This window comes from Malaclemys terrapin, chromosome 3 (genome assembly GCF_027887155.1).
Source record: "Malaclemys terrapin pileata isolate rMalTer1 chromosome 3, rMalTer1.hap1, whole genome shotgun sequence".
Lineage (NCBI taxonomy): Eukaryota > Metazoa > Chordata > Testudines > Emydidae > Malaclemys > Malaclemys terrapin.
In genome coordinates, this window is record NC_071507.1 from 64,900,104 (window position 1) to 64,926,636 (window position 26,533).

Consider the following 26,533-nt stretch of genomic DNA (forward strand, 5'->3'; position numbering starts at 1 on the left):
CAAAAATGATTAGGGGTATGGAACAGCTGCCGTATGAGGAGAGATTAAGAAGACTGGGACTTTTCAGCTTGGAAAAGAGACGACTAAGGAGGGGGTAGCGGGGGTGGGGGGGGGGGGGAAGGATATGATAGAGGCCTATAAAAATCATGACTGGTGTGGAGAAAGTAAAGTATTATTTACTCCTTCTCATAACACAAGAACAAGGGGCCACCAAATGAAATTAATAGGAAGCAGGTTTAAAACAAATAAAAGGAAGTATTTATTCACACAATGCACAGTCAACCTGTAGAACTCCTTGACAGAGGATGTTGTGAAGGCCAAGACTATAACAGGGTTCAAAAAAGCACTAGATAAATTAATGGAGGATAGGTCCATGAATGGCTATTAGCCAGGATGGGCAGGGACGGTGTCCCTAACCTCTGTTTGCCAGAAGCTAGGAATGGGGGACAGGGGATGGATCATTTGATGATTACCTGTTCTGTTCATTCCCTCAAGGGTACCTGGCATTGGCCACTGTCAAAAGACAGGATTCTGGACTAGGTGGACCTTTGGTCTGACCCAGCATGGACGTTCTTACGTTTTTATATTTTGCTTACAGCTTTTTTGCTTGTAATTAAATTAGTGTCACTAAAATTAATTTTACAGTGACAAGGGGAGCCTGTTGACCCATGAACCTATCAAAGAGTGCAAGCTACTTGTCACTGGATGTAGGATTGGTTCTCAGACTGTGGTAACTATACTCTTATGTGCTGTCTAATTAGTTATCTAAATAAATCCAATCAAGCTAAATGATCCTGAGGTCTCTACTTATTAAATCAAATCCTTGTTGGTAACACTAGGCATTCTGCTTTAGAAAACAACAACATTATAAAAATCAGGTCTCTAAACTAATTTAAATAGAAGAGGCATGCTTCTGAAATGGAACATTAATAGATGGGTATTTCACAGACTTGGCAAAAAGCAATTCATACTAATCAAATAGAATTGTTCTTCTATCAAACAGAAGTGAGGGAAAACTTATCTAATATAGGTATGCAATATGCTTATGACAGCAAAGATATTTTATACATACCCCCAGTTGCAGCAGCAGGTAGAAAAGATATATTGTCAAGCAAAGCCTTCAGAAGAACAGATCCAAACCCCTGCTGACTTGGGTCACATTTGCCATTACTAGCAAAAAAAACAAATGCTCTATGAAAGTTCATATTTCATTCCTCTTGTAATCCCTAAGCATTATGATACCATTGCATCAAATATTCTAAGGAGTTTGTTGTAAACATTTTTCCATCAGGGAAACTAAAATTAGTTGAGAGAGGCTCTCACTTCCCTTGTAAACATATTTGAGCATATGTATTCCCAGGTGAATGACTAGTATATTAACTTTTCTAACTCCCACCATATCAAATTATTTTGCACATTTAACTACAAGGAATAACAAAAACAAGTAAATTCTAAATAGAATTAGCCTCAGAACATGTATTACACAAACTTAAAAATAAATCACCAACCTTATGCATAGTGCTAGAAATCGTGCACATTTGTGGGCTATGCTCCGCCCTGCTTCAAAGAAGCACACACGTATTATATCAGAAAGACATTTACGTGTTTTAGAAAGTAGGCTCTCATTCCCATCCTTTGAGCTGAAAAAGAAAAAAAAGAAGGTACTTTGGAGAATTATATAAGCTTTTATATTTAGGAAATTTGATATTGAAGAGTAACTACATGCAGTTAATTGAAATATCTCTTCTACCTGGCAGGTCCATTTGATTGCACTCCTGCCAGCCAACACAAGGTATCTAACACAAGGCTTTGAGCATGTTCTGTGGTCAGACCATCATCTGTCTTTTTGCAAAGTGTGTTAAGAAGTTTTTCATGGAACTCTGAAAACTGTAACATGGCACAGCGTTGAACTCTAAAGAAGAAGAGATTAGTAACAGAAAAAAAGTTGAACTGTTCAAGTAAAACTGATACTTAGTGCTAAGTTTTGTTTAAAAACTAGGCAACCTATAAGCTAAGAATGGGGAAAGATTTTTCCTCAAAAAGTGAAGTCTGATTCATTACAATGCTCTAGTTTACAGCAGTGCAACACAAATCCCTGCTAGATACATTTGCATTTGAAGGCCAGAAAAATTTCTCACTACCAGAATGTGTCTAATCATACACATTTATGGCATTCTTTAAGTGAAAAGAATATTCTGATATCCCACTGCAGTTTACACAGTATGAAGATTTAAGATCCATATATGACCATTTTACATTTTTAAATCATTTTCCTGTCAATTAAATTTAGCAACAAATACCAACTTTCAGATTATGATTTGTCATAAATAATGAAGTTAAAAACCTAAACATTTAAATAAAACATGTTTACAGAGAGACTAACCTTTCCTTTGAAACAGAAGTTTTTTTAAATCTTCTAATAGTTACAGAGACCTCTTGAAGTAAGTCACACCCTCGCAGATTGTCTGATTTTCTTGAAGAATTGCTGGCTTCAATTTTATTGGATGACTTTTCCTGACATGTCAGAAAGAAAAAAAATAATAATAATTGGTTTCAAGAGTTATAGCACTCATGATTCATCTGAACAAGATGCATAAATGAAGGAAAGTGATGTGTAATTTAAATTCAGAAATATTTATTACTTGTTAATGGTACCGTGTAGACATTGAGCATATTCTAGCTTTTTTTTTAAGCTAAAAACTAAGCTAAACAAGTTTCATTTGTGCCCTAAAGATCCCCAGACTCAAGGTGTGAGACCATAAAGAGGAATAAGTTCCAAAAGTAAAAAACCCCACTTGAAAAAGCCCTGCTGGTGATCATGGAATGTTTCAGCTTGGAAACCAAAAGAAGGAGATTTCTAGCTTATTTTAACTGCTTTGTTAGGATAAAAGTTGAGGGGTAATTTCAGGTAGTTTATTTACTGATGGCCATCCATGTAACTGGCACTAAGACTGACAATGGTCCGCCCCAACCCAAAAAAAATCTAAGCTAGACAACAGTTCAGACAGATGGAATACTTCAAGAACAAAATATGAGAAGCTGGTCAGATCTCAGAGCAATTTTATTATATATTATAGGTGGAGCTGATAGCCTTGCTATTATTAAATCTGCCTGAAACTTCCCATTGTGAGATACCATTGTCAACTGCTTATAACTGCCAAACTTCAACCATTTGTGTTGAAGTTTTCCATGTTAGGAGTGTGATTCAGGGTGAGTTTTTTTGAAAAATTAGCCAAGACTGTTCAGCTGTTTCCTGAGAATTAGATGAGGGAAGAATATGGTGTTTCTCCACCTCCACCCCCTGAATGTTTAATTTTAGCATCCTCTTCTTTGTCAAGCTCTAGTGCCTTCATGCTTTGGAGCAGGGGCTTGAAATTTGTCAAGGGATGGCCTTCTGACTCTCACTGTCTCTGTGAAAATCCCCGCTTCAGCCAAGGACTAAGGCAGACTTTCCCTGCAACTGAAGCTCTGGACTTGGGTTGGCTGTGCCAGGTCTGGACACTTGAACTGACAGCATGCAGATCTGTCTCTACTGTGCTCTCCATGGCCTGGCAGCATGGACAATGAAGCTACCTAATTCAAACAGAGGGAACAAGAGCCTGACCTGTAAAGGCAGAATAAGCTGGGACAAAAAGCCATGAGGAGAGGGAATGGACGCTGCGACAGGGAAAGGGGAGGAGGAAATTGGGACGGGACTGGGATTTGCAGTTAGGAGAGAAAGACTGGCTGACTGGGAACCAGGGAGAATGACTGACCTGCCAAATCTGGGATAAGGAGCAGAGGTTGGAGGGGAGATACTGGCCAAGGAGCACATGGGAACCAGGAATGTGGGCAGGGTGGAGGAGAGACCGACAGATCAGTTAAGGAGTCACAGGGAGAGGAACTGGGACTATATGGGCAAGTAGACTGGGAAGAGAAACTCAAGAACTAGAAATTGGGGCTGGCTAGGTGAGGAGCATGGGACTATGACAAGGCATCAGGGACAGGGAAGACAGGAACAAGCTAGAGGGTATGGAACAGAAAGGGGTGATGTTTGGAGGGGAATGGGCAGAAGAGTCTGTGCCCACTATAGAACACTCCCGTCCAAAGCTTGGAACGGGCTTCAAGATTCCTGAAACTCACCAGATCTCTGCTGTCAGCAAATCTGTGAAACCGACTGGCAAAAAAAAGTGTCCTACCCTTCTCTAGTGCTGATCTAAATGAAGGATGACAACCTATCACAGTTACTCCATCAGTTCAAGAGGCAGAGGACTGTGTGGTGGATCTAAAGGTTCCTAGCCTGCTGATGACCCTTGTGAGTGTCAATATGGGTCAACACAATAAAATATTTTCTTTTTTTTAATCTAGGCAAATAAGGTTGTTTTAATATAGGATTTTTGTTTAAGGTTGCAAAGCCAAGTTAGGAAAATATAATATGTGATCATGTAACTAAAGACTACCATAATGCAGGCACAAGGGAGCTCAAAAAAGGTTACGCAGGCAACCTAAATACTGGCGTTTCTTATATTTTTAGTGCTTGACTTTGTAGCCTTAATAACATTCTTTTAATGTAGGATTTTTTTTAGATAAAAAGTGTTGGGGTATGTGTGTGTTTGTTTTTTTTAAACTCCACTGGATTACAGGTACGGTTCAGCAAAGAAGGGATTTAAGGAGGTATACAGCTGGTGCACTTAGATACAGAGAGAGTTCTAAGAACAATGGGAGGCCTAGAAGACTTGAGTGAGAGAATGGATCTTTTACTGTTTAACAGTTATCACACCTCTTGCTAGAAAAACAAGATCCTAAACTACAGTTCTGGTAGGTATAAAACTTATATAATCAAAACTTCACTAGGATTTGTTTTAAGTCTCTTATGGTAACTGTATAAGAGACCTTTCATTTCCAAAATGGCAATTTATACAAGTGATTCTGAAGCTTTAATATACATAAAATATAGCTACAACTATGTTAATTATTCAATACCTTGCCTGCTGCAACTTTGGCCAACAATGAAGCAAGAGAATTCCCTTTACTACTTTGAGGTTTTAGAGATGGCATCCTTACAACAGGCCGGATTCCACCATTACAAATTTCTTCTGTTCCTCTGTCATTCACTGCTTTAACATGGATTAAAAATGAACGGTACTTGCCCCCAGCCATACCTGGAAAAAACAAAAAGAGGAAAGAGCTTCTACATCGGTACTATATCAAATTGAAGAGATTTTAATTTGATGGCTAAAATTCACAACCACCTGAGTTAAGTAAGTATTTTTTAGTAATTCAGTATAAATGCTAGGCATTAAAGAACAGGCATTTAAACATGGATTTATATGGTGTAAGTGGTCCATAATTAACATGGTCTTATGGGGAATTAATCTGATAAATCCTAACCAAAATCGCTCGATTCAGAAGTATTGGGTATACTCTAGTAATGCACATTTTAGAGAGATATGGTAATAAATGAATTTACCTTTAACAAGCTTTGGACTTGTTAATGTCAACATCCCAGCATGTCCTGACAGATCCAGTCCAGTAGCCAGCCATACTGGACCACATAGTATGTCTTCTTTATGATCCTCTAAAAATGGACACAACCGTAGACCTTAAAAAACACAACATGATTTAAGTAGCATGGATATGGCCTCATCAAATAAGGTTAGGTTACAAAATAAGTTATTCATTTTCATAAATTAAATGGATAGATATTAAACTTCAATTTAGACTGCAAGATAGGTGAGCTGACACCTATTTAAGAAATAACTAAGCTATGTTGTAAGTCAAATTATGTACTTTTAATTTTCAGAAAGTTTCTCAAAAAAGTACAGTTTTCAGATATACTGTACATGTAACACAGCTGATGCTCTGGAAAGAATATCAAAATTCTGCACAAGTTTATGGCCTGTAGAATGGTGAACTGATAGAGTGGTTTGAGCCCAACTATCACAGGTCCTAATTAAAAAAAAAAAAAAAGCTCATGTTAGATTTCATTGGCAGCAGATGAAAATGTCAATTTAAATAAGACAAAATGAGGGAGATGGGATCACTCCAATGCAAATACTTAAGAGCCCTGCACAAATACCAAATTTATATCCCTGGATAGCCGAGGAGCTGCAGGGCTCTACTGGGAATAGCAGCAGCAAAAGCAGCCGCACATCTGGCTGCCGCTTGCAGGAGCCAGCGCTCTGCACAGGCAGCTCCTCTGGCATGGCTGAACTGCTCCCAGCCTTGCCCACTGGGGGGGGGGGGGGGGGTGTACCAGGCTCAGCAGCAGCTGTCCCTGGGCACGCTAGTCTGGGAGCGTGCAAGCCACTGAGCCTGGTACTCATCACAGTGGGCGGGGTTGGGGTCGGTTGAGTCATGCCGGAGTTGCTGCCCATGCAGAACGCTGGCTCCTGCAAGCGGCAGCCAGATGTGCGGCTGCTTTCGCTGCTGCTATTGCTCGTAGACCCTTGCAACTACTCTGATATCCACTTTAGATCTGTGGATATCCACATCCGCGGATATAAATTTCGTATATGCGCAGAGCTCTAAAATACTAAAACCATGTTTGAAGTTACAGTCAGTCAACATCTGCATTGCAAATCCTCATTTTTCTGTTGTCATATTACAAATAAACTTTGGGAAAAAAGAATGACAACAAAAGCAGATATTAGCAATGAAACGGAAGAGCTTCAGAGAAGAATGATGCAAGCATTTTTATACAATGAAGTTGAGAGACTGTCAATTCTTAGGGAAAAACCACATATTTGTAAACATTTGGATAGCACCTCGCACAATAGGGCACTTTGAACCTTACTGGGACGTTCAAGTGGGATCTCAGTATAAATAGCAATTGCAATTACTAAGCTTTTTACACATTACCACTACCTGAAGTGTAGAACTATTTAGAAAGAGGTAATCCTAGAATAAGCATATGTAATCTGAGTTGTATTCTAATTGCTGCTTCATGTAAGAGTATAGAATATTTTTTTTTACCAGTTGAGGCTGAAAGTACCAGTGTCAGCCACAAGCAAGGCCATAAAAAACCCTTGATGTTTATTGAAACAATCAGATCAGAGGTGACAAGAATATTGCAATGGTACTTTCCATTCTTGTGAAATTATAAAAGTGAAACTGTGATGTACTTTTAAACATTAATCAGTCCTTATTACATCCAAGTAATGGTTATATTAAATGCAGTCAGAGGTACATTTAAAGTATAAAGGATCAATTCATAACTAATTAAAAAAAAATCCTGTGTCACTTACCAACAATGTCCCAAAACTGATGCTTCAAAATCTTGACTGTAAAGTAGGGGCTTCCTCCCACTAACCCACCTTGCTGTCTGAGCTTACCTACTCTGTCTCAAACAAAACAGCAACTGGTGCTGTTCCAGCTCACTAACTCACAGCTTGTAGAGGCCCGCAGGCAGTAGCATACTAGCACAGATGGAATATCACAGATGAGTTCTCAGAGGATCAAGAATTCTGTGTTGCCTAAAGCCACAGAAGACAATGTCTCAGGTTGAGAAGCATCCCCAGTTAGATTCACTCATATTCCCTATATTTCTCTCCACCCCCCATCTTCCTTGGCAAAGTGAGGAAATGTGACAAGAGTTAAGGAGGAGGGCACACCAGGCTTCCAATAAATGGCAGCAGGAGAAGAAAGTGAGGCAGCTGATGATATGGGTTGAGGGATTGGCAATAACAATTAGCATATTTGTAAACAAATGAGTGGGGATAGGAAGGAAAAATGAGGCAGGAGCATGTAGAAGACACAAAAAAGGCAAGGAAAGCACAGAAAGTTAGAAACTGAAAACAGACGGAAGACAGCAAGAAATAAGTAATGAATGAGAGGTGATCGGAAAATTGAAGCAGAACATCAGAATTAACACAGAAAATAGAATGATGGGCTGGGAGAAATAGCAAAGAGACAAGTACAGAGGTAAATATTTTCTCCCATCCTGATTTAATAAACAAACCTCAATTTTCAAAAGGACAGGACAGCAGGTAAAGGGAATGAGGGGTGGGTAGATGGATAAGGAGAGAATAGGACAAACTTCAGAAGCTTTTTCTCTCCTTCCATGTACTGAAATTCTAATCTGCCCACCTCTGTGCGTGCCTCCTCCCCACCACTGACACCCTCCTCTCCAAAACTTTTCCCTTATCTCAAACACACCTTGCAATAGTATCCTGGTTTTCTCTTTGAAAACCTGGTCACCACATGAAGCAAAGAAAGAAGGAAAGTAAGACTTAGCTTGAAGGAGTAAGTGACAGAAGTTTGGTTTTTTTGACACTTATTCAGTCCCAACACTTACTTCTAGGCACTAGTCACCCCTTCACAGATCTAATTTGATATCCTTCCAGACACTTTCTCTCAAGTTTTGGGGGGAAAGCTGCTGTAATGAGCTAGATGAGGAAAGGACTGAGTGAGTTTGATAAGGCTGTAAAGTTAGTGTGACTAGCTAGGAATTTTTTACTGGATATTTTAAGTTTTGAAGGCATTGATGCTAAAACTAAGGAAAATAAGATATGCAATGAAAAAAGGTCACTTTCCGTGAAAACTAACTCAAGCAACACTTAAAACCATGTTGCAGTGGAAGACATGACAGAGCGGCTTGACAGCTGCTAAAATGATCTATAGCATAATTTCTAAATTAAAATAAAACCTTGATTTAACAATACCAAAAATCAAAGTCGCCACCAGTTAATTTTTGCTTTCAACAGCGAAGTATAGTCTCCACTGAAAGGAGCAACTGCCAAATGTACTGAATAGGGTTGACCAGCATAAACTTAAAGGATGTGCGGTTTTTTTTTTTATTTTAAATTACTTGAAAATATTTACATAGACGTTCCAATGTGATCTCTGAAGATTTTTCATATAATAGTTTCCGGAGGGAAATAACCATATTAAACTCACATTGTGATTCCTCTACATCCATGTTCTGCATTTCTTCATTCAATTCAACCAGTGTTGGTTTTCCATTTCTTTCCATTTCAATACTATGAGCTGGAGATAAAGGAAAGGTAATCTGTCTATCTACTGCTGCTTCTGGAAAATAAAAAATATTAGAAAGATTTGGTAAACATTGTGTAGTGTTAATGAAAACCAGAAACATTAACTTCTATAGCAGATTTATGATTTAAGTTTTTGCTCAAAATTCACTGAAATCATCTCTACTAAAAAAATCCTAAAGCTGCTGACCAACTCCCCTTAGTACTAAAATTAGAACAGAACACATGATTTATTAAATGAAGTTAGTCTGTCCTCAATTTGTTTGTGAGCAGTTTATCAGTCTGAGTTTTATTTTTGACAAATAATTTTTTACCAATAATACATTGCTCTCAAACAATTATTTATGTTTGATATTGAAAATCAGAGCTGTATTTGTTAGTTTGATTGGACATATAGGTATGTTTCTGTTCCCTGACTAAGTATAACTCTTAAATGGTTTCCATTGCAGATATTCCATTTCATAAAGTCACATTTTTATTGCTGCAAATATTCTGTACCATGAGCTTCTCACCAGTTAAAATAAATAAATAAATAAATAAATAAATAAATAAATTCATAGAACACTAACACAAAAGAGTAACAACTGAATCTAATTCAATTTTTTATTTAAATAAACATTATTGTAACATTGAGTTATTTGCCCGGCTCTAGTTAAACCCTATTTAGCTCTCCAGTTTTACTATTTGTATAATGAATTAAAACAATAAGGCACTCAGACACCCTTTAGTCATGGACACCTGCAAACTGAATTTCTAATTATGACCTGGAAGAACTACCTCTTTTTTTTTTTAATCCTTTGACTTAGAAAAGAAAATTTGTTGTACACCTCAGAAGCGCTGTCATTTATGTCTGACACTGCAACTCTCTTTTAATGCATCATCAGATTCCAGTAGTAGGACAACATGTAAGTTCAGCTCAAACTGTTGTTGCTTTAGCTATATTTCTTTCTTCTTTATACAACATTGAGGTTTTAAAATCTATGCTTATCTTTGACTATTTTAATTTTTTTCTTATTTTTGCTCCCCAATGTTCAATAAATGTTCATTTGTGCAAAGAAAGTTAAAATGCAAGATATTACTAAGTAAATGTAAAATTGAGATATCTACAAATCTTTATTTCATCTCTAATTAAATCAGTAAAAATACCACACCTAAGAAGTAACAAGTCTGAGAAAAGAAGATCTATTTTCTTACCATTGACTTTTCCTAAGCCTGGAGCTTTATTTTTCAGTAAAGTCACTTGAATCTGTGGAATGTTTGTTATGTTTGAGTTCAAAACAAATTTGAAATCCACGTGTCCAACCATACAGGCTTTTGGCAAAACCAGTTCAAAAACATGTTCATCCCAGCTGTTGCTGTTGGGGAAAAAATATTAGGTATTTTATAACACCGTGTCTACAAGCTCAGTACAACCAAACAAGCAGCAGCATCCACTTTATTTTCTGCATATACTTCTTCTCTAGCATAGTGAGAAAAGATGAAGTTTTACATTAGTCAGTCTAAGCTTCCTTCATATTCCCTCAATATCAACATGAATCTCTGAAGCAAAATCAAGTACATTAAACTGCAGTTAACCATGTCCAGTTTATATAGAAAACATTGAAAGCCAACTGATAAGATACTGAACCAATGTGTTTGGAAATCATTTGGCTGAATCAATGTGTTCGGCGAAAAAGCACAGAACCGCCTACTACCTGCATTACAATACTGCCTCTATAATACTTAACATTTCTTTTGAGGCTTAAGTCAGTATTTAAACAATGAAAATACTTCCTTAAACATCAATGGTCTTCCAGTAGTTAAACTGTACCAAAGCATGATAGGATCTGGTTGGCAATCTCTGAAGTTGGCCTTCTTCACTGGTGGTGTCAAACATTGTCACTTTTCAACAGTATCATGGCCACCTGCAGGAGGCTCAAAATACTAATTTCAATTCAAAATTTTGAAATACATTTGACAATTTATACAGGATGAGAAGTGCTTCTTACCAGGTGCACACTCAGAAGCCTGCGCTGAGCAAAATGGGTGCAGCTTTCTTTTAATGAGTCATTTTTCCTTTTGAAGCCAACTTTGTTTTATACTGAAAGTGTAAACTTGAGACAATAAGTACCCCTCAATGATCAAAGTTTCATAGCTTGACACACTAAGGTTTACAAAAGTAGCTCAAATTGAAGAAAAAGCAATTAACATAAAATTAATCATGCTTCCAAGTGTTACATTACACACATTTTCAAAAGTAAGAGGTTGTCACTTACCTGTAAGTGGAGGTTCTTCAAGATGAGTGGTCCCTATCTGTATTCCACTGAAGGGTTATGCACATGCTCCATGTGCCCAGAGCCGGAGCTTTTAAAAGTATTAGTGTCCGTTGGTCCGCGCATGTGCCCTGCTACCGCCTTATGGTTTTGACTGAGGCAATAAAGGGCAGGGCAGACCAACTGCACCCTCAATTTCTTCTCCACAAATCTACCAGATCCGCAGCAGAGGGGAAAGGAGGGTGAGACTGGAATACAGATAGGGACCACACATCTTGAAGAGCCTCCAGTTACAGGTAAGTAACCTTCTCCTCTTCTTTGAATGATGGTCCCTATTGTATTCCACCGAGGGTGATTAACGAGCAGCACCTACTGAGGAAGAAGGTACAAGAAAGATGATAGCACCATGGAACAGAGGACCACTGCACTGAACGAAGCATCCATCACAGAGTCATGCACCAGTGCGTAATAGGAAGAGAAGGTGTGTATCGAACTCCACATGGCTGACTTGCATACGTCCGTAAGAAGCACGTTGTGAAGCGCAGTCACAGTTGATGTTTGCACTGTTTTGGCATGGGCCCATATCCCGCTGGGTGGAGACAGCCCTGATAACTGATAAAGCGTAATGCACCCAAAAACCCACTTCGAAACTGAGTGGAGATGGCCTGCACCTTAATTTTTTCCACTATGGCAACAAATAGCCTCAGAGGCTTCCGGAACAGCCTCTTCCTCTGCAGATAAAAGGCTAAGAAACTGACGGAGTGAAGACGTCATTCCTCCTCTTAAGCATGCGGCTTCAGAAAGAAGGCAGATAAATGTATGGGATGGGTAGCAAGGTGTGCAGACTCTCCAGCGTGGCGCCTCCTGCTGGTCATCTGTGAATTAACTCCATTCCAGCACTTGGAGCGCCCCCTGCTGGCCAGTGTCTTGCCAGCCTGAGGCCCGTGTCCCTCCCGGACCCCAGTGCCCCTTACCTTGGAGTTCTGCCCACAGCACTACCCCAACACTCTGGGTATCCCCCCCAGGGGGGACCCACAACCCTCTGTGCCCATCTTGCCTTAGTGGCTACTGCCAGTCATCATCTAGCCCCCTTTCTCTGGGGCAGACTGTAGTCTGTAATGGCCACTCATCACTGGCAAGGGGGTTGGACCAACTGCCTTGGGCCAGCTGTCTCCCTACAGCCCCAGTACCCCCTTTAGCAAGGCCTCAGCCTGTGTACTCACCAGGCCAGAGCTCCCCAGCTCTGCCTGCCCTTCCCCAGCACTGTTCTGCTTCAGGTACCCCGTGCTCCCAAGCAGCTAAGCCCTTCCCACTGCAAGGCTGGAGTGAAACTGTCTCCTGGCCCACAGCCTTTTTATCAGGGCTAGCTGTGGCTTCATTGAGCCAGCCACACCTGGAGCCAGCCACACCTGGGGCCAACTACCTCACCAGCCTCTCTCAGCTGCTCTTAATCCCTTTTTTAATTGGGTCCCAGCCACAACCCTCTCCAAGGGCTGCTTTTAACCCCAGTTCTCCTGGAGTGGGGCAGCCGCCCCACTACAGGATGGTTGAGGTGAAAGCGGGAAACCACTTTCAGAAGAAATCTAGGATGTAAATGCAGGGAAACTTTGCCCTTCTGGTACGTGGAGAAAGGGCGCTTTGCCAGTTCATGAGACTCGGGGGAAGATTTGTGCCTCCCCGGAGTCAACAGCGCATGGTTCATGGATAGAACTGAAAGCTGCCTCAGAACCAATGATACACAGGACTTTGGCAGAACTGGTGCAGAAGGGGCATGCCCCTCAGGAGCTGGGGCAAGAAGATCCAGCATTCACTGCAACATTTTGTCATGCTTGTGTGCTTTGGAACAGACCACTTCTCCATGACTGGAACTTGTGGCCAATGCAGTGTCTTTCTTGGTCCTTGAGGAAGACTTGCTGCCATGCTTATGCACATACTTCAGGGGCGGGCAAACTTTTTGGCCCAAGGGCCACATCTGGGTATGGAAATTGTAAGGTGGGGCATGAATGCTCACGAAGTTGGGGGTTGGGGTGCGGGAGGAGGTGAGGGCTCCAGCTGGGGATGCAGGCTCTGGGGTTGGGCCACAAATGAGGAGTTCAGGATGTGGGAGGGGTTTCTGGGCTGGGGCAGTGGATGAGGGGTTGGGGGTGCAGGAGGGTCTTCAGGCTGGGACCAGGGAGTTTGGCGGGTGGGAGAGGGATCAGGGCTGGAGCAGGGGGTTGGAGTGCAGGAGGGGGTCGGGGTGCAAGCTCCGGGCAGCGCTTACCTCAAGCGGCTCCCAGAAGCAGTGGCATGTCCCCCCTCCAGCTCCTACGTGGTGGCATGGGCTGTCCGCAGGCACCACCCCTGCAGCTCCCATCGGCCGCGGTTCCCAGACAATGGGAGCTACGGGGGCAGTGCTCGGGGCGGGGGCAGCATGCAGAGTCCCTTGGTTGCCCCTACACATAGGAGCCAGAGCGGGGACATGCCACTGCTTCTGGGAGCCACGCAGAGCGGGGCAAGCCCCTAACCCCATTCCCCAGCTGGAGCTCAAGGGCCGAATTAAAAATGTCTGGAGGGCCGAATGCGGCCCCCAGGCCATAGTTTGCCCACCTGACATACTTCCTTGTCTCATAGCTAGGCCCCGGCACAGGGTCCATAGCACTGGTACTGGCGGAACCAGACTTGAGCTCCATGGCAAGAGGTGCACTCTTGGATTACTCAGGGCGATGTACGGGGGCGGGGAGAGTTTCCCAGCCTGGATCCAACTGTGGCCTCATGGCAACTTCCATGAGGTGTTTAAGGCTGAGAGCCCAGCCTTCCCAGATACAAGCAGGGAAGGCGAGGCAGATAATGCACCTGGACAACATGGGCTTCCCCCAAGCAGTATGGACTGCACTGGTACTTGTCACTGATTGAAAACAAGAGAGGGCATGGGTTCAAGATCTTGAACCCCAGCATCTTTGGCATAATCCAGTACCCAGGCATGGGTACAAGGGGGAGAGAAGGATGGTTGGCAAGAAAACTGCCAGAGCGGCACCCAAGAGTCCTTAAATCCTAAGAAAACCACTAAAAACTACTACAAAAACAACAAAATGCTAACTATGTTCAAGAATAAATCAGTCTCTCTCACTACATTTGGAAAGTGCATCACAAGGGATGAGAGAACAGCAGAAGCTCTGACTCAGACCATGCGATGGTGAGAAGGAACTGAGGGCGCGGTCGGTCCGCCCTGACCTTTATCACCTCAGTCAAAATCATGAGGCAGTACAAGGGCACGTGTGTGGACCAATGCACACTACTACTTTTAAAAGCTCCAGCTCTGGGCGCATGCGCATAACCCCTCAGTGGAATAAAATAAGGACCATCACTTGAAGAACTGCACTTCCTGACTGTTTTCAGTGCATGTGTAAAGGACATTTATAAATATATTATTTAGAACTAAGTTTTTTACACTATGCTACATATCACTGTCTTCTGCGCAATTTCTTTGCAGTATATTAAGCGTTGATATAACTATTTTCTAACATCTTTTTATTAAATTTTTGAAATATTAATCTTCAAGGTCAGAACTCTCTCGGGCAGTGGCAATGCACCATTAAACTGCAGGATCTAGGAACATATAACCAGTAATTAAGGTTAATTGCTTGTTGTCTGACCATTAGTTCTGTTCCGCACATGGTGGAAGAGTCTTTTGCACAGCATTTTCCATAAGAAAAAAAAAGGCAAAATATTTTTAAACATTACATATAGTTCTAGCATACTACCATGTGTTCCAGGTGTCTCAGTGTGTCCACATATTAAATACTGCTTTGTGAAGCACCAATATTCCCATTGGCTATCAAATGGGCAAGAACTTGTGACACAGAAAACGGATCTAAATAATAAAATATAGTTTGTGTTCTCTCCTTGTTATAATAAAAAAATAGGAAAAACCATCTCCCTGGAGTAACTTTTTCAGCTGACCTTTTAAAGCATTTTTCATCTTTTCTTTTAATTCTACTGTAAGTACCTGACTTTCAGTAGTGTCTCCTTTTTCTTCTAGCTAACAGTGTTCAAACCAAGGATTAACAAAGAAGCTCTCTTTGAAAATTATCTGGGGAAGAACCTGTTTCCTTTTAGAGAAGCAAAGAAGTTCCTAAAGCAGATCTACACAGTAAGAAAGTAGCAAAGAATTTTGTGGAAGCCTATTAAGAAACACTCCAGGATGTCAGATAGGTAAAAGAATCTAGACCTTTGCTCCTACAGCAAACTAAGCCAGCCTTCCAAAATCTTCTTGACAGCTATAGAATGTAGGATTAATTCCACAGTTTCAGAAAGGAGTCCACAATCTCTCTACAACAAACTGAAGAGTTAGCTGTTTAGGTTTCATGACATCTAATTCTGCCTCTGCAGATCCAAGTGCAAAGACCCTGCTGAAGAAGAAAGTCAGGGTTCAGGAGCTTCCATTGGTCAGTATGCAAATTGCAACCTGACAAGGGGAAGAAAAACAAACAAACAAAAAACACACGATTGGCAAGTGGTTATTATAATGGTGCTACCACTAAGGCTAAAAGACTAACCATGGAAAATATTAGGCCAAGAAGAATTGAGGAAGTTATGAGCAAAGGAAGACTGGGGTTGTTAGAACAGCATTCCAAATTCAGCTTTAGCACACAGGTAGTTAATACACTCATGAAGAATCCTAAAATTCTTTACAAACTGAACACATAGAAATGCCATTTCTGGGATTGAATATGGCAACTATTCAGCACCAGAAATACTGCACAACTGATTTTGTTTCAGGATTTGGGGAAAAGAAAGGGAAAGAAAGATTATTTTGGTTTAAATTTGTTTAAGGATGCAGTGAAAAATTCTCTACAACTGAAAATAGAACGGGAATGTAAGTATACAGAATATAATTCCTCATGATGAAAGTTTGTCCAGGACACCACAGTTAACATTCCCGACTCTTGCAAAAAAAATTTATTTCCTGAAGAATTACTGAATATTAATCTAAGCTTAGACTAAGCATCTCAGTCCTCTGTCCTATATAGCACTTAACACACTTCTGGCCCTATATAAATGAAAAGGATGTTGCTATGACATGGACATATCACTTAATCATTCAAAACATAATATATCATGGATGTGGCCAATCCATTCTAAAAGGGCCAATGTGTTGAAATATTAAGGACTGACCAGCTCAGAGGTTCAAGTTACTGACCTGACACAGAGGTAAGCAAATACAGAGGAAAGCAGTAAACCATCTTGTGTGCAGTCGTGTCTTATATAGGAACACTGGAATTGTCACACTGAATCAGACCCCTGATTCATATAGATCAGTGTTTTTCAAACCATGGGTCGTGACCCAGAACTGGCTCGCGAAATGGATGGACTGGGTCACAGCGGCTCTGGTCAGCACCACCTATCAAGCCGTTAAAAGTCCTGTTGGCGGTGCTGTCTGGCTAAGGGAGGCTAGTCCCTTCCTGTTCCGACACCGCGCTGTGCCCCGGAAGCGGCCAGCAGCAGGTCCAGCTCCTAGGCATGGGGGAGGGAGGGGGCGTGTCATGGGGCTCCGCACGCTGCCTTCGCCCCAAGCACTGGCTCCTCACTTCCATTGGTCAGGAACTGGCCAATGAGAACTGGGGGGGGGGGTGAGGGGGCGCAATGTCTGTGGGCGAGAGCTGCACAGAGCCACTTGCGTGCCTCTGCCTAGGAGCCAGATCTGCTGCTGGCCACTTCCGGGGCGCAGCGAGGTCCATGATGCCAGGACCAGCAGGAAGCCTGCCTTTGCACCCCAGCTACGCTGCTGACCGGGAGCCGCCGGAGGTAAGCTTGCACCCCAAACCCTTGCCCCAGCCCTGAGCCCCCCAAACCCAGAACCGCTTCCTGCGCCCCAAATCCCTCATCCTTGGCCCCACCCCAAAGCCTGCAACCCAAGCCCAGAGCCCTGACCCCCTCCCACACGCTGAACCCCTCATTCCTAGCCCCACCCTGCAGCCCACACCCCAAATCTCTGCCCCAGCCCTGAGCCCCTCCCACTCCCCAAACTCCTCATCCCCAGCTCCGTTGAGTGGTGGGCATCAAACATTTTCTTCAACTGGGTCACCAGAAAAAAAAAAAAGTGAAAACCACTGAACTAGTGGACAGTGGTTAGTAGCAGATGCCTCAGAGGAAGGTTTAAGAATCCCACAACAGAAAAGAGAAACCATCTGCCTTCATGAAGGTCTTATACTAATCCCACAGAAAGATTTGCTTAAACCCTGAAGCATGAGGGGGTTTGGGGGGTAAGGATTGTGTTAAATCTCTTCCAAAATTTTGCATCAACAGGTCATAACTCTGGATATTCTTAAGTGCCCAATCTGTTTTTGATTACTAGATAAATTGTTGGCTTCAGTGACATCATTGGGCAGTAAATTCCAGTTTGACTACATGTTGAGTGAAAAGGTATTTATTTCCCTTAATCAATTTCGACACTCCCACCTTGCAGTTTCCTTGAACATCCCTCTTGTTCTCGTGTTATGACATTTGCACAACAAACTCCCAATCTATTTTCTCTATACCATTTGTTCTTTTATATACTTTTATCATGCCCTTTCTATTCATCTTTTAAAGGTAAGCAATCCCAGTCTTTTCAGTTTCTCTTCATGACTTTTCCCATGCCCACAATCATTTTCATTATCCTTCTCTGACCCTCCTCTAATTCTGTAATATTATATCTATTTATATAACATATTTTCCATATTATTCTGCATTCCATTCCTTGTGCCTCCTATGACCTTTTTTGCTTTTTTCACCATAGCTGCACATTAAGCTGTCCACAGCGATTCACAGGTCATTTTCCCAAGTTGATTCAGAACTGGGCAAGATGTATGAACAGTTCAAAGTTTTCTCCCCACACACTTCACATATCTTAGGCATGCAGAGAGAATTTTTTTTTCCATTTAAACTAGCTAAATTTAAGTTTGAGAAAAACAGAGTAGAAAAGTCAGGGAAACTAGACTTCATACTTCAAGCAGTGAGCTAACAAGAAGCCACATGTAGAATGTCTGGTTGGTCCAGTAAATTTACTGGATCTGAGATTTCGGAAAAATCTATGAGATTTAGAGAATATAAGAACGTAAGAGCTGCCATACTAAGTCACCCCAGAGTCTACCTTACCCAGTGTCCTGTCTCCAACAGTGGCCCTTGCTAGAACTTCAAGGGGAGTATACAGAACAGAACAATTATGGAGTGATCCAGCCCTGTCTTCCACTCCCGCTCTGGTAGTCAGAGGTTTAGGGTCGCTCTGAGCATGGGGCTGCCATCTTGGCTAATAGCCATTGAACTTATTCTATTCTTTTTTTGAACCCACTTACACTTTTGTCCATCACAACATCCCATGCCAATGTCTCTCTCAGGTTATTTGTGCATTGTGAAAAAAAGTACTTCCTCTTGTTTGTATTAAGACTGCTGCCTATTAATTTCACCGCGTGACCAGGTGTTTTTGTATTTTGTGAAAAGGTAAATAATGCACTTCTTCCACAACATTCATAATTTCATCGACATATACATCATATCTCCTCTTATTAGTCTTTTTTAAGATGAATAGTCCTAATCTTTTTAGTGTCTCCTCACATGGAAGTTATTATGTACCCTTGATCATCTTTGTTGCTCTTCTCTGAGCCTTTTCCAGTTTCGCTATATCCTTTTTGAGAGGGGGCAACCAGAACCGGATACAGTATTCAAGGTGTGGGTGCACCATGGATTTATATAGTGGCATTATGACATTCTGTCTTATTTTCTATCCCCTTCCTAATAATTCCTCACATACCTTTCACCTTTTTGACCACAGCTGTGCACTGAGCAGAAGTTTTCAGAGAACTATTCATGTTGACTCTTTCTTAGGTGGTAACAGCTAATTTAGGACCCATCATTTTGTATGCATAGTTGGGATTTTTCCCCCCCATGTAGATTACTTTGCACTTATAAACATTTAATTTCATCTGTCATTTTGTTGCCCAGTCACCCAGTTTTGAGAGATTCCTCCAACTGCTCACAGTCAGCTTTGGACTTAACCATCTTGAATAGTTTTGTATCATCTGCAAACTTTGCCACTTCACTGTTCACGCCCTTTTCCAGATCATTAATGAATATGCTGAACAGGACAGCTCCCAGTACAGATCCTTGGAGGATTCTGATGCTGTTCACCTCTGTCCACTGTGAAAACTGACCGTTTATTCCTATCCTTTGTTTCCTATCTTTCAACCAGCTACTGAGCCAAGAGAGGACCTTCCCTCTTAACACTAGGAAATTAAGTCAGTATAACTACAGTATAACTATATCACTCAGGGATGTGAAAAATCCACAGCCTTGAGCAACGCAGTTAAACCGACCTAACCCCCAGTGTAGGAGACAGGAAAATTCTTCTGTCCACTTAGCGATTGCCTCTCAGGGAGGTGGATTGTCTACACCAACAGGAGGAGACTCCCATCGGAGCAGGTGGTGTCTTCACTGAAGACGCTGCACTGCAGAAGCATTTTAAAGTGTAGACAAGCCCTGTTTCCTTAAAAGCCTTTGGTGAGGGAACCCTGTCAAAAGTGCACTACATCAACTGGATCACTCTTAACCATATGCTTACTGACTTCCACAAATTACTGTAATAGGTTGATGAGGCACCTGACTCTTCCCCAACAAATCAAATAGTTTCAAGGTCCACTGAGACAAATATGGAAACCTCAAGCAGGGGAGCCAATGCAAAAGATCAAGAATAAGAGTCATATTAACAGTTCAGTTTTGTTTGTTTTTAGTTCACACACTTGTCTGTGCAACTATTTAAAAAACAATTAGAAGAAGCAAGCTTATACTACTACACCAACTGCAACATAAATTAGTCTCACCCACCCACCCCAATCTTTCTTGAGCCATTACTCTACTTACCTATCTGTCTGCAGCTTCCAAGTCCGAGTATGCTGAGCTGCATCCCCATGGTGTTGCTGATGTAAATGTTGAGGATGCCGCCTTTGCTGCTGCTCCTGTTGGACTTCCACCCAGCATGGAGGTACAGTGGCTGAAAATCGTGGGGTCAAAGTCTCAAAACGGGTTAATTCCACCAAGGATGTCAATGTTTCAAGGGAAAATGGTTGGTCCACCAAAAGATCAACTCCTAATATTTGTTGAAGGGGATAAAAAACAACAGGTTTACTACATATACTTTCCTCTCCAAAACATCGTAGACCAAATTTCAAAATTATCCAAGCTGCTCTAACACTAGAAAGGTGTTTGAAGATTTTCTGAAAAAGGCATGAAAAAAATGCTAGTTTTGAAGTCAGCATACCCAAAAGCAAACTTGCTCAAAAACTTTAATTTTTGCACTTCAGAATGTTTCTTTTTAATATCTATTGACTCACTTCATGTCAAAATCTTTCCATTCAGAGAAAACGGTTGTTATGGATGCGGAATTGCTATGTAATAATGTAAAGACACTGAGGTATAATAATTTTAACACTGTTCTCTACATGAAATACCCCAGCTGCAGCCTCTTGATGATCTAAAGCTACTGTTAAGTAGAACTTGTTGCTGTAGTGTAATCTTCATGAGACCAAGCAATAGATAATCATAGCAAGGTCAGCATCCATGAAAAAATTGAATACACCCATTTCACCTAGCACAGAATAAAAAAAGGCTAAAACACACATCACAATGATGCAGGGTTACCCTCGTTCTAAAAAGCTCCCTATGATGCAAACGTGCTTATAGGGTGGCTCTACTCTGAAGTGATTATTCAAAGATTTCAATTTACCACAACAGATCTGCTTCCTGTATACTAAGTCTTTTGTTTTGTGACTAAAGTAAGTTATTATTTTAACTCTTGTTAGCACTACAGAGCCAACATAAGTGAGAGTAGAATTCTATTCCTTCTTGTGTATAAGAATGGTTTTACTAAAATGATTATTTACACGTGTGTCAACCCCAGTTATGGCAGTGAGATACACAAGTGTAATTTGACCTGATAAACATTTAATAATTGATAAAGATATATGAAAAGAGAAGAATCCAGGTAGTGGCCAGCTAAGTTGACAAACTATGGGCTTGTCTTCACTGTATTAGCTCAAAGTGAAAAATGAGGGGTGCCCCTAACCTGACTCCCAGCCACACACAACGACCTCTAGTTTGAGTTAAGTGGAGCTTTAAACTCGAGCTAGGTGATCTGTTCAGAGTGTATGGTTCGACGTATGTGTGATGCAGATGCTTACGCTCCTAATGCAGTAGAGATGTAGATACGGGCTACAGCTCAAGCTACCTCAACTCAGATGCTAATCTAATCACATTAGCTACACAGCAGAATTAGACTGGCAATCAAATCACTGTGCATCTTCAGTGTTTCACAGCCCAGCCGCTCTCACTCAAGCTAGGCTACAGTGAAATAAGTCAACTGTTTTATCTTTAATTAACTGCTACAGTGAAGACAAGCCTTAGATATGGTGTTTGAGGTGAACTGGATATTGGGGCAGTAGAGCCAGCTGCTTCCTTCAGTATGGGGGAAGGAGTGAATCTTTCCAGATAGCAACCAAGTATCTGAATGAAGTTGCAGCTTGGAACAAGATTAAATTCCAATAAAGTCAGGAGAAAAACATACAGGAAGAGGGAAACAATCAGAAGAGTTCACAGACGCTGTATTAATAACCCTAGTTGAGGGAATGCACCTGCCCTTTGTTAAAGTCCAGTTCTGTTCTGAAAAAATGACTAAAAATGACATTGGAGTTCATTGTTTAGCAGATCAATAATTCCACATGAAAATAGCTTCAGTTTACAAATAAAAATGCTTTTAAAAACTCTCAGAGACGACGACCATAACTTTCCCTGGAAAGCCAGGATTAATCAATGATTTATAGGAATCTGTACAGAATAAATAATCTCCATTCTCTTTTTTGCCTAATAAATTTCATAGTTTGAAATACTTTCACACTAAAAAAAGGCTTCTAAAATGCATTGGAAATAGTAGGATCTGAAGAATACCAAGTCAACTCCAGTGTTCAGGCAACTATATATGATTTTTCTACCCAATGTTATGTTTAAAATGTTATGTTTATGTTAGACTGCAGTATTAGATAGCATCAGTATCATAAATCCTGCCATTACAACCGTTAGAGGTTGAATGCATGATATTAATTCAACATAATGAGCTTACCAGGCTTATTTAAGGGGTGTAGAAAGTTTAGCTTTGGCAGTGATAAAACTCTGTCACTTCCACATTTATCCCCCACTCCACATCAAACAACATGCAAAGATAAAATGAACTGGGAAGAATACTGAGTTAGGGTATTTTTGCAGCCACAAGACTAGACTATTGATGATCACTTGACATGCTTTAAAAAAAACGCGCGTACACACACACCTTCCCTCCCTCCATATGGTTAATATATTTTGTTGTGTTTAAATGTGAATGGTTTACCTGTAATGCCTGGACTAGAAGGGTTAGATAAGGGCTTCATGCCTTCCGATGATTGCTCTACCCCTTTAGAAAGGGATCCATCCACAAGTATATCAGCTTCATCTATATCATCACAGGTTCCTCCAATTTGAAGGAAATGAAGCTCTCCACCTAAAATGTGGTTGACAGTAACAGAAGTAGTTTGAGACAAGTTTATGTCAAACAAGCATATATTTCCTCAACCACTTTTAGTTAACAAGTACATCATTATCTGGTCATTACATACAGTAGTTGCGAAGCATCTGAAGGCTCTTCTGTATATTTTTTAAACTTTACCAGAAAAAGTACAGAAACAACCATGCAAATGTTTATTCCATCTGCTAATGATTATGAAGGAAACAGATCAGCCAGAAAGGTTCCTTGAATACCCAAGAAGACAGTTAGCTCAGTACATGTGAAAAAAGCCAAAAACAACTCTGATTAGCCTTTTCATAAGTATCATATAATTCAAATCTGGCCATAATACATTGATACTACACCAACATTTCAACTGGAAACCCATTCAAAACAACTCAACATATTCCCTATAAAATACCACTTCCTCAACTTCTTATAGTCAGGGCTTGAAAAATCCACTTGTCCACTAAGTTCTAGGCATGTAGTAATCTTGCCTTGGCAAGCAAAAGAACCTAGAGATGAGTTTCTGCAGATTTTTAAGCTTTTATTTATAAACTTGATGCCCAACAGCTACAGTGTCACTTTGCTAAGTACCAGAAAAGTAAAGTTAACAGAATTCCCAGTGGTTTACTGCCGATATTCTGAACTTTTGGGTAGCTCTCGTGAACCATGTATTTCTTGCTGTTCTTTCTTAGGAAAATATAAAGTTAGTTTCCTTACCTGTAGTTTTATGTTCTCTTAAGTCAGAATTTAAGATGCGAGATGGAATGTCTTCCTTACTCCTATGTCATGGAGAAAGTTCCCCCAACCCCAACGCACCTTGCTTCTACCTGCTCCCCCAGCAGGCATATATTGATATTGGTGCAGTGTTCCATCTCTATTAGCCTAAAACTTTCTCATCCAAGGATGCTGAAACAATTTGTATAGTGGGGGTTCTGAGAGCCATTGAACCAAGCTGCAAACCCTGTATATGATGGAAACCACTTCAAGCCAGGGGGTGCAGTAGCACCCCACTACCCCTAGTTCCAGCATCTATGTTCTTATCTATAGCAGCAGGCAAGAGTGCCAACCATTGAGATTGCCTGACACTTCCCACAGTAAGATCCTGTTTTCAGCAGCTTAGAATTTTGGCTAACCTTAACTGTTTGGTCTGAAATGATCTATACCGGATGTCTGCCTCAGGATGAAGTTATTGGAAAATTTCCAGAGTAGAGCTCATACAATGGAAGTTTCACTGTCCAGACCACATCTAACCTGAGTAAGTCTCTTTCAGATGCACAGGGGTTTATAGTTCAGAAAAGGGTGAGAACAGACCAACTCAAATGAAAAACATTATTCCATTTGGGGCCAAGTTCTGAAAACTTCAGAATAAAGGAGACCGACGCAAACACTTAATTTCTCACACATGTATCTACAGTGGGATGCAGACATTCTAATTATGAATGCAAAGTAAGACTATTTCTGTACTTACTGGCAGTTTTATAATGGAATAAAGAAAATCAGTTTTTACCCAATTGTTTTGTTGGCTTTTGGCAAGTTGACCTAACAGTTTCGACAGCTTGCCACCTGGGAGTTTGAAAGTTTAGCAATTCATGAGTTATCCATATTTAGGAAAGGTTCTGGGTTTTTGAATATGAAACTTGTATTTTCTCCCTCATTACTCAAAAATTAGGGAACTGATTTTGATCAAGTTTCCAAAAAAAATAAAATTAAAAAAAAAAAATTTTTGAGCTGAGGGCAAGTCAAAATTGAATTTTCCATACAAATCAAGTAAACAAAAATTCAGCATTATTAAATGAAATTTCCAACAAAACATTAGTATAATATTTACCAATAATCCAACACTAATATATGGTTATGGCAATCATTACAAACCATTTCTGAAACCACGGAGTATCACGGATTTTATACTCTATATCGACTACTAATGCATTCTACTCAATCTGGACTAATAGTATTAAATCTATTAGCAGTTTTCAAAAGAGTCAGCATTTTCAAAATCCATTCTACCACAAAAAAACTTCAATCATTTTCCTCCACCACTGCATTCTGTAATAAGTAAGTAGCTTTATTTTCAGGCTTCAGATGGATTCCTCCAGCCTCCCCGCTTTCTAGTCTGGTGGAGAGCTCATCTGCAAGCTTTGCCATCTGTTTAATGTGCCAGGGAGAAGGTTTCTAAGCTACCTTCCAGCTACATATTACAAGTAGAAACATATTAAAAATAGTACCAGTAGGACTGGAAGCACCAATCATTATTGGGCAGCTCAGTTAAGATCAGCATCAACTTGATATCATGGTGACCCAGAGAACAATGGGTAGAAATTGAATAGAACTTAAATAGCAATTTAGTGCATTGATTTTATTTTTTTACCTAGAAGATTTAGACCAACACAAGAGGGAAATAAGACTTCAGATACAGAATTTGATACAAACACAAGACAGCCCCCTTCCCTTCCCACTCACATGCATCAGAAACAATCCAGAAATTCAACCAGGGCTATCTAATCCAAAATATGTAATGTATGGGAGTAGAAATAAAAAAAACAAAACAAAAAAAACTGTTCCACAATAACAAAATTATGTAAATTAACACCAAATAATTCATAATTCTTAGTTGTGACTTCCTTGCAAGTAAACCATTACATCAAATCTCTTGCAAGACCCTTAATGAGGAGAGAAACACTTATTATGGCAAAGGCCACCTGAAAGGGCCTACTCACCTCATGATATAATGAATTATTACTAATAAAATTTAGACAATAAGACTCTCAACACTTTAGAACAGGAAAATATCTGAAGAAAAACCAAAAACCTCACCAATTTGTGCAAAAAAAATAACGTAAGTAGAGAGAGAGATGACTGATTAAAGTAAGGAAAATATAAAAATGGGAGTCAAATACTGGAGAGTATTTAGAGGAACAGGGTCCTCTCTGCATAGATACTGGGAATGATCTCTTTTGAAGGAAAATAGAATTTTTAAGATAACTAGAGTTAGGTGATCCAAAGAATTCAGTGATTCTATTAGTTTACAGTCCAAAGAGGTTACTGACTCAGGAAAATGACATATAAACACAATTACTACTAGCAGCCAGACGTGCAATAGTTCATTTTTGGAAAAGGAGAGCTCTCCCAACATTAATGGCATAAAGAAGTAGAGTAGGGGTCGGCAGCCTCTGGCATGCGGCTCGCCAGGGTAAGCACCCTGGCAGGCCGGGCCTGTTCGTTTACCTGGCCGCAGGTTCGGCTGGCCGCGGTTCGCCGCTCCAGGCCAATGGGGGCGGCGGGAAGCTGCAGCCGGTACATCCCTCGGCCCGCGCCGCTTCCCGCCACCCCCATTAGCCTGGAGCGGCAAACCGCGGCCAGTAGGAGCCGCAATGGGCCAAACCTGCGGACGCGGCATGTAAACGAACTGGCCTGGCCTGACAGAGTGCTTACCCTGGCGAGCCGCGTGCCAGAGGTTACCAACCTCTGAAGTAGAGTATGGTATGAGAAATTCTTTCAATGAAAAATGTGTCAGACACCTTACACATCCGGATCAGGTACATTTTGTAATGGTTGCTATTTCTGGAATTTGAACATCCATCCACAAATTAACCAGAACCAATCCCTTTTAGCTTTCATGATATCAAGATCATTGCCGGGTGTGCTTATGAACAGGAAGCCATCAAGGTCTTATTCACAAAATGCATTTTTTCCCCCTTTATAAAATGTTTTGAGACTAAGTTAAGAACTATTTGTAAATGTTAAATGAATTCAGTCTT

The 26,533-nt window shown here is 40.8% G+C and overlaps 1 protein-coding gene across 1 annotated transcript in view; it reads right to left on the reverse strand.

The window, feature by feature from the left end:
* Window positions 1-26,533, reverse strand: part of BIRC6 (baculoviral IAP repeat containing 6) — a 310,956-nt gene that overhangs the window by 245,219 nt on the left and 39,204 nt on the right. Inside the window, 10 exon segments of the mRNA XM_054021501.1 lie at window positions 1,073-1,170; window positions 1,509-1,640; window positions 1,751-1,912; window positions 2,384-2,514; window positions 4,963-5,141; window positions 5,450-5,581; window positions 8,878-9,009; window positions 10,167-10,327; window positions 20,102-20,327; window positions 22,617-22,766. Of these exon segments, the coding sequence (XP_053877476.1) occupies window positions 1,073-1,170; window positions 1,509-1,640; window positions 1,751-1,912; window positions 2,384-2,514; window positions 4,963-5,141; window positions 5,450-5,581; window positions 8,878-9,009; window positions 10,167-10,327; window positions 20,102-20,327; window positions 22,617-22,766 (1,503 nt within the window).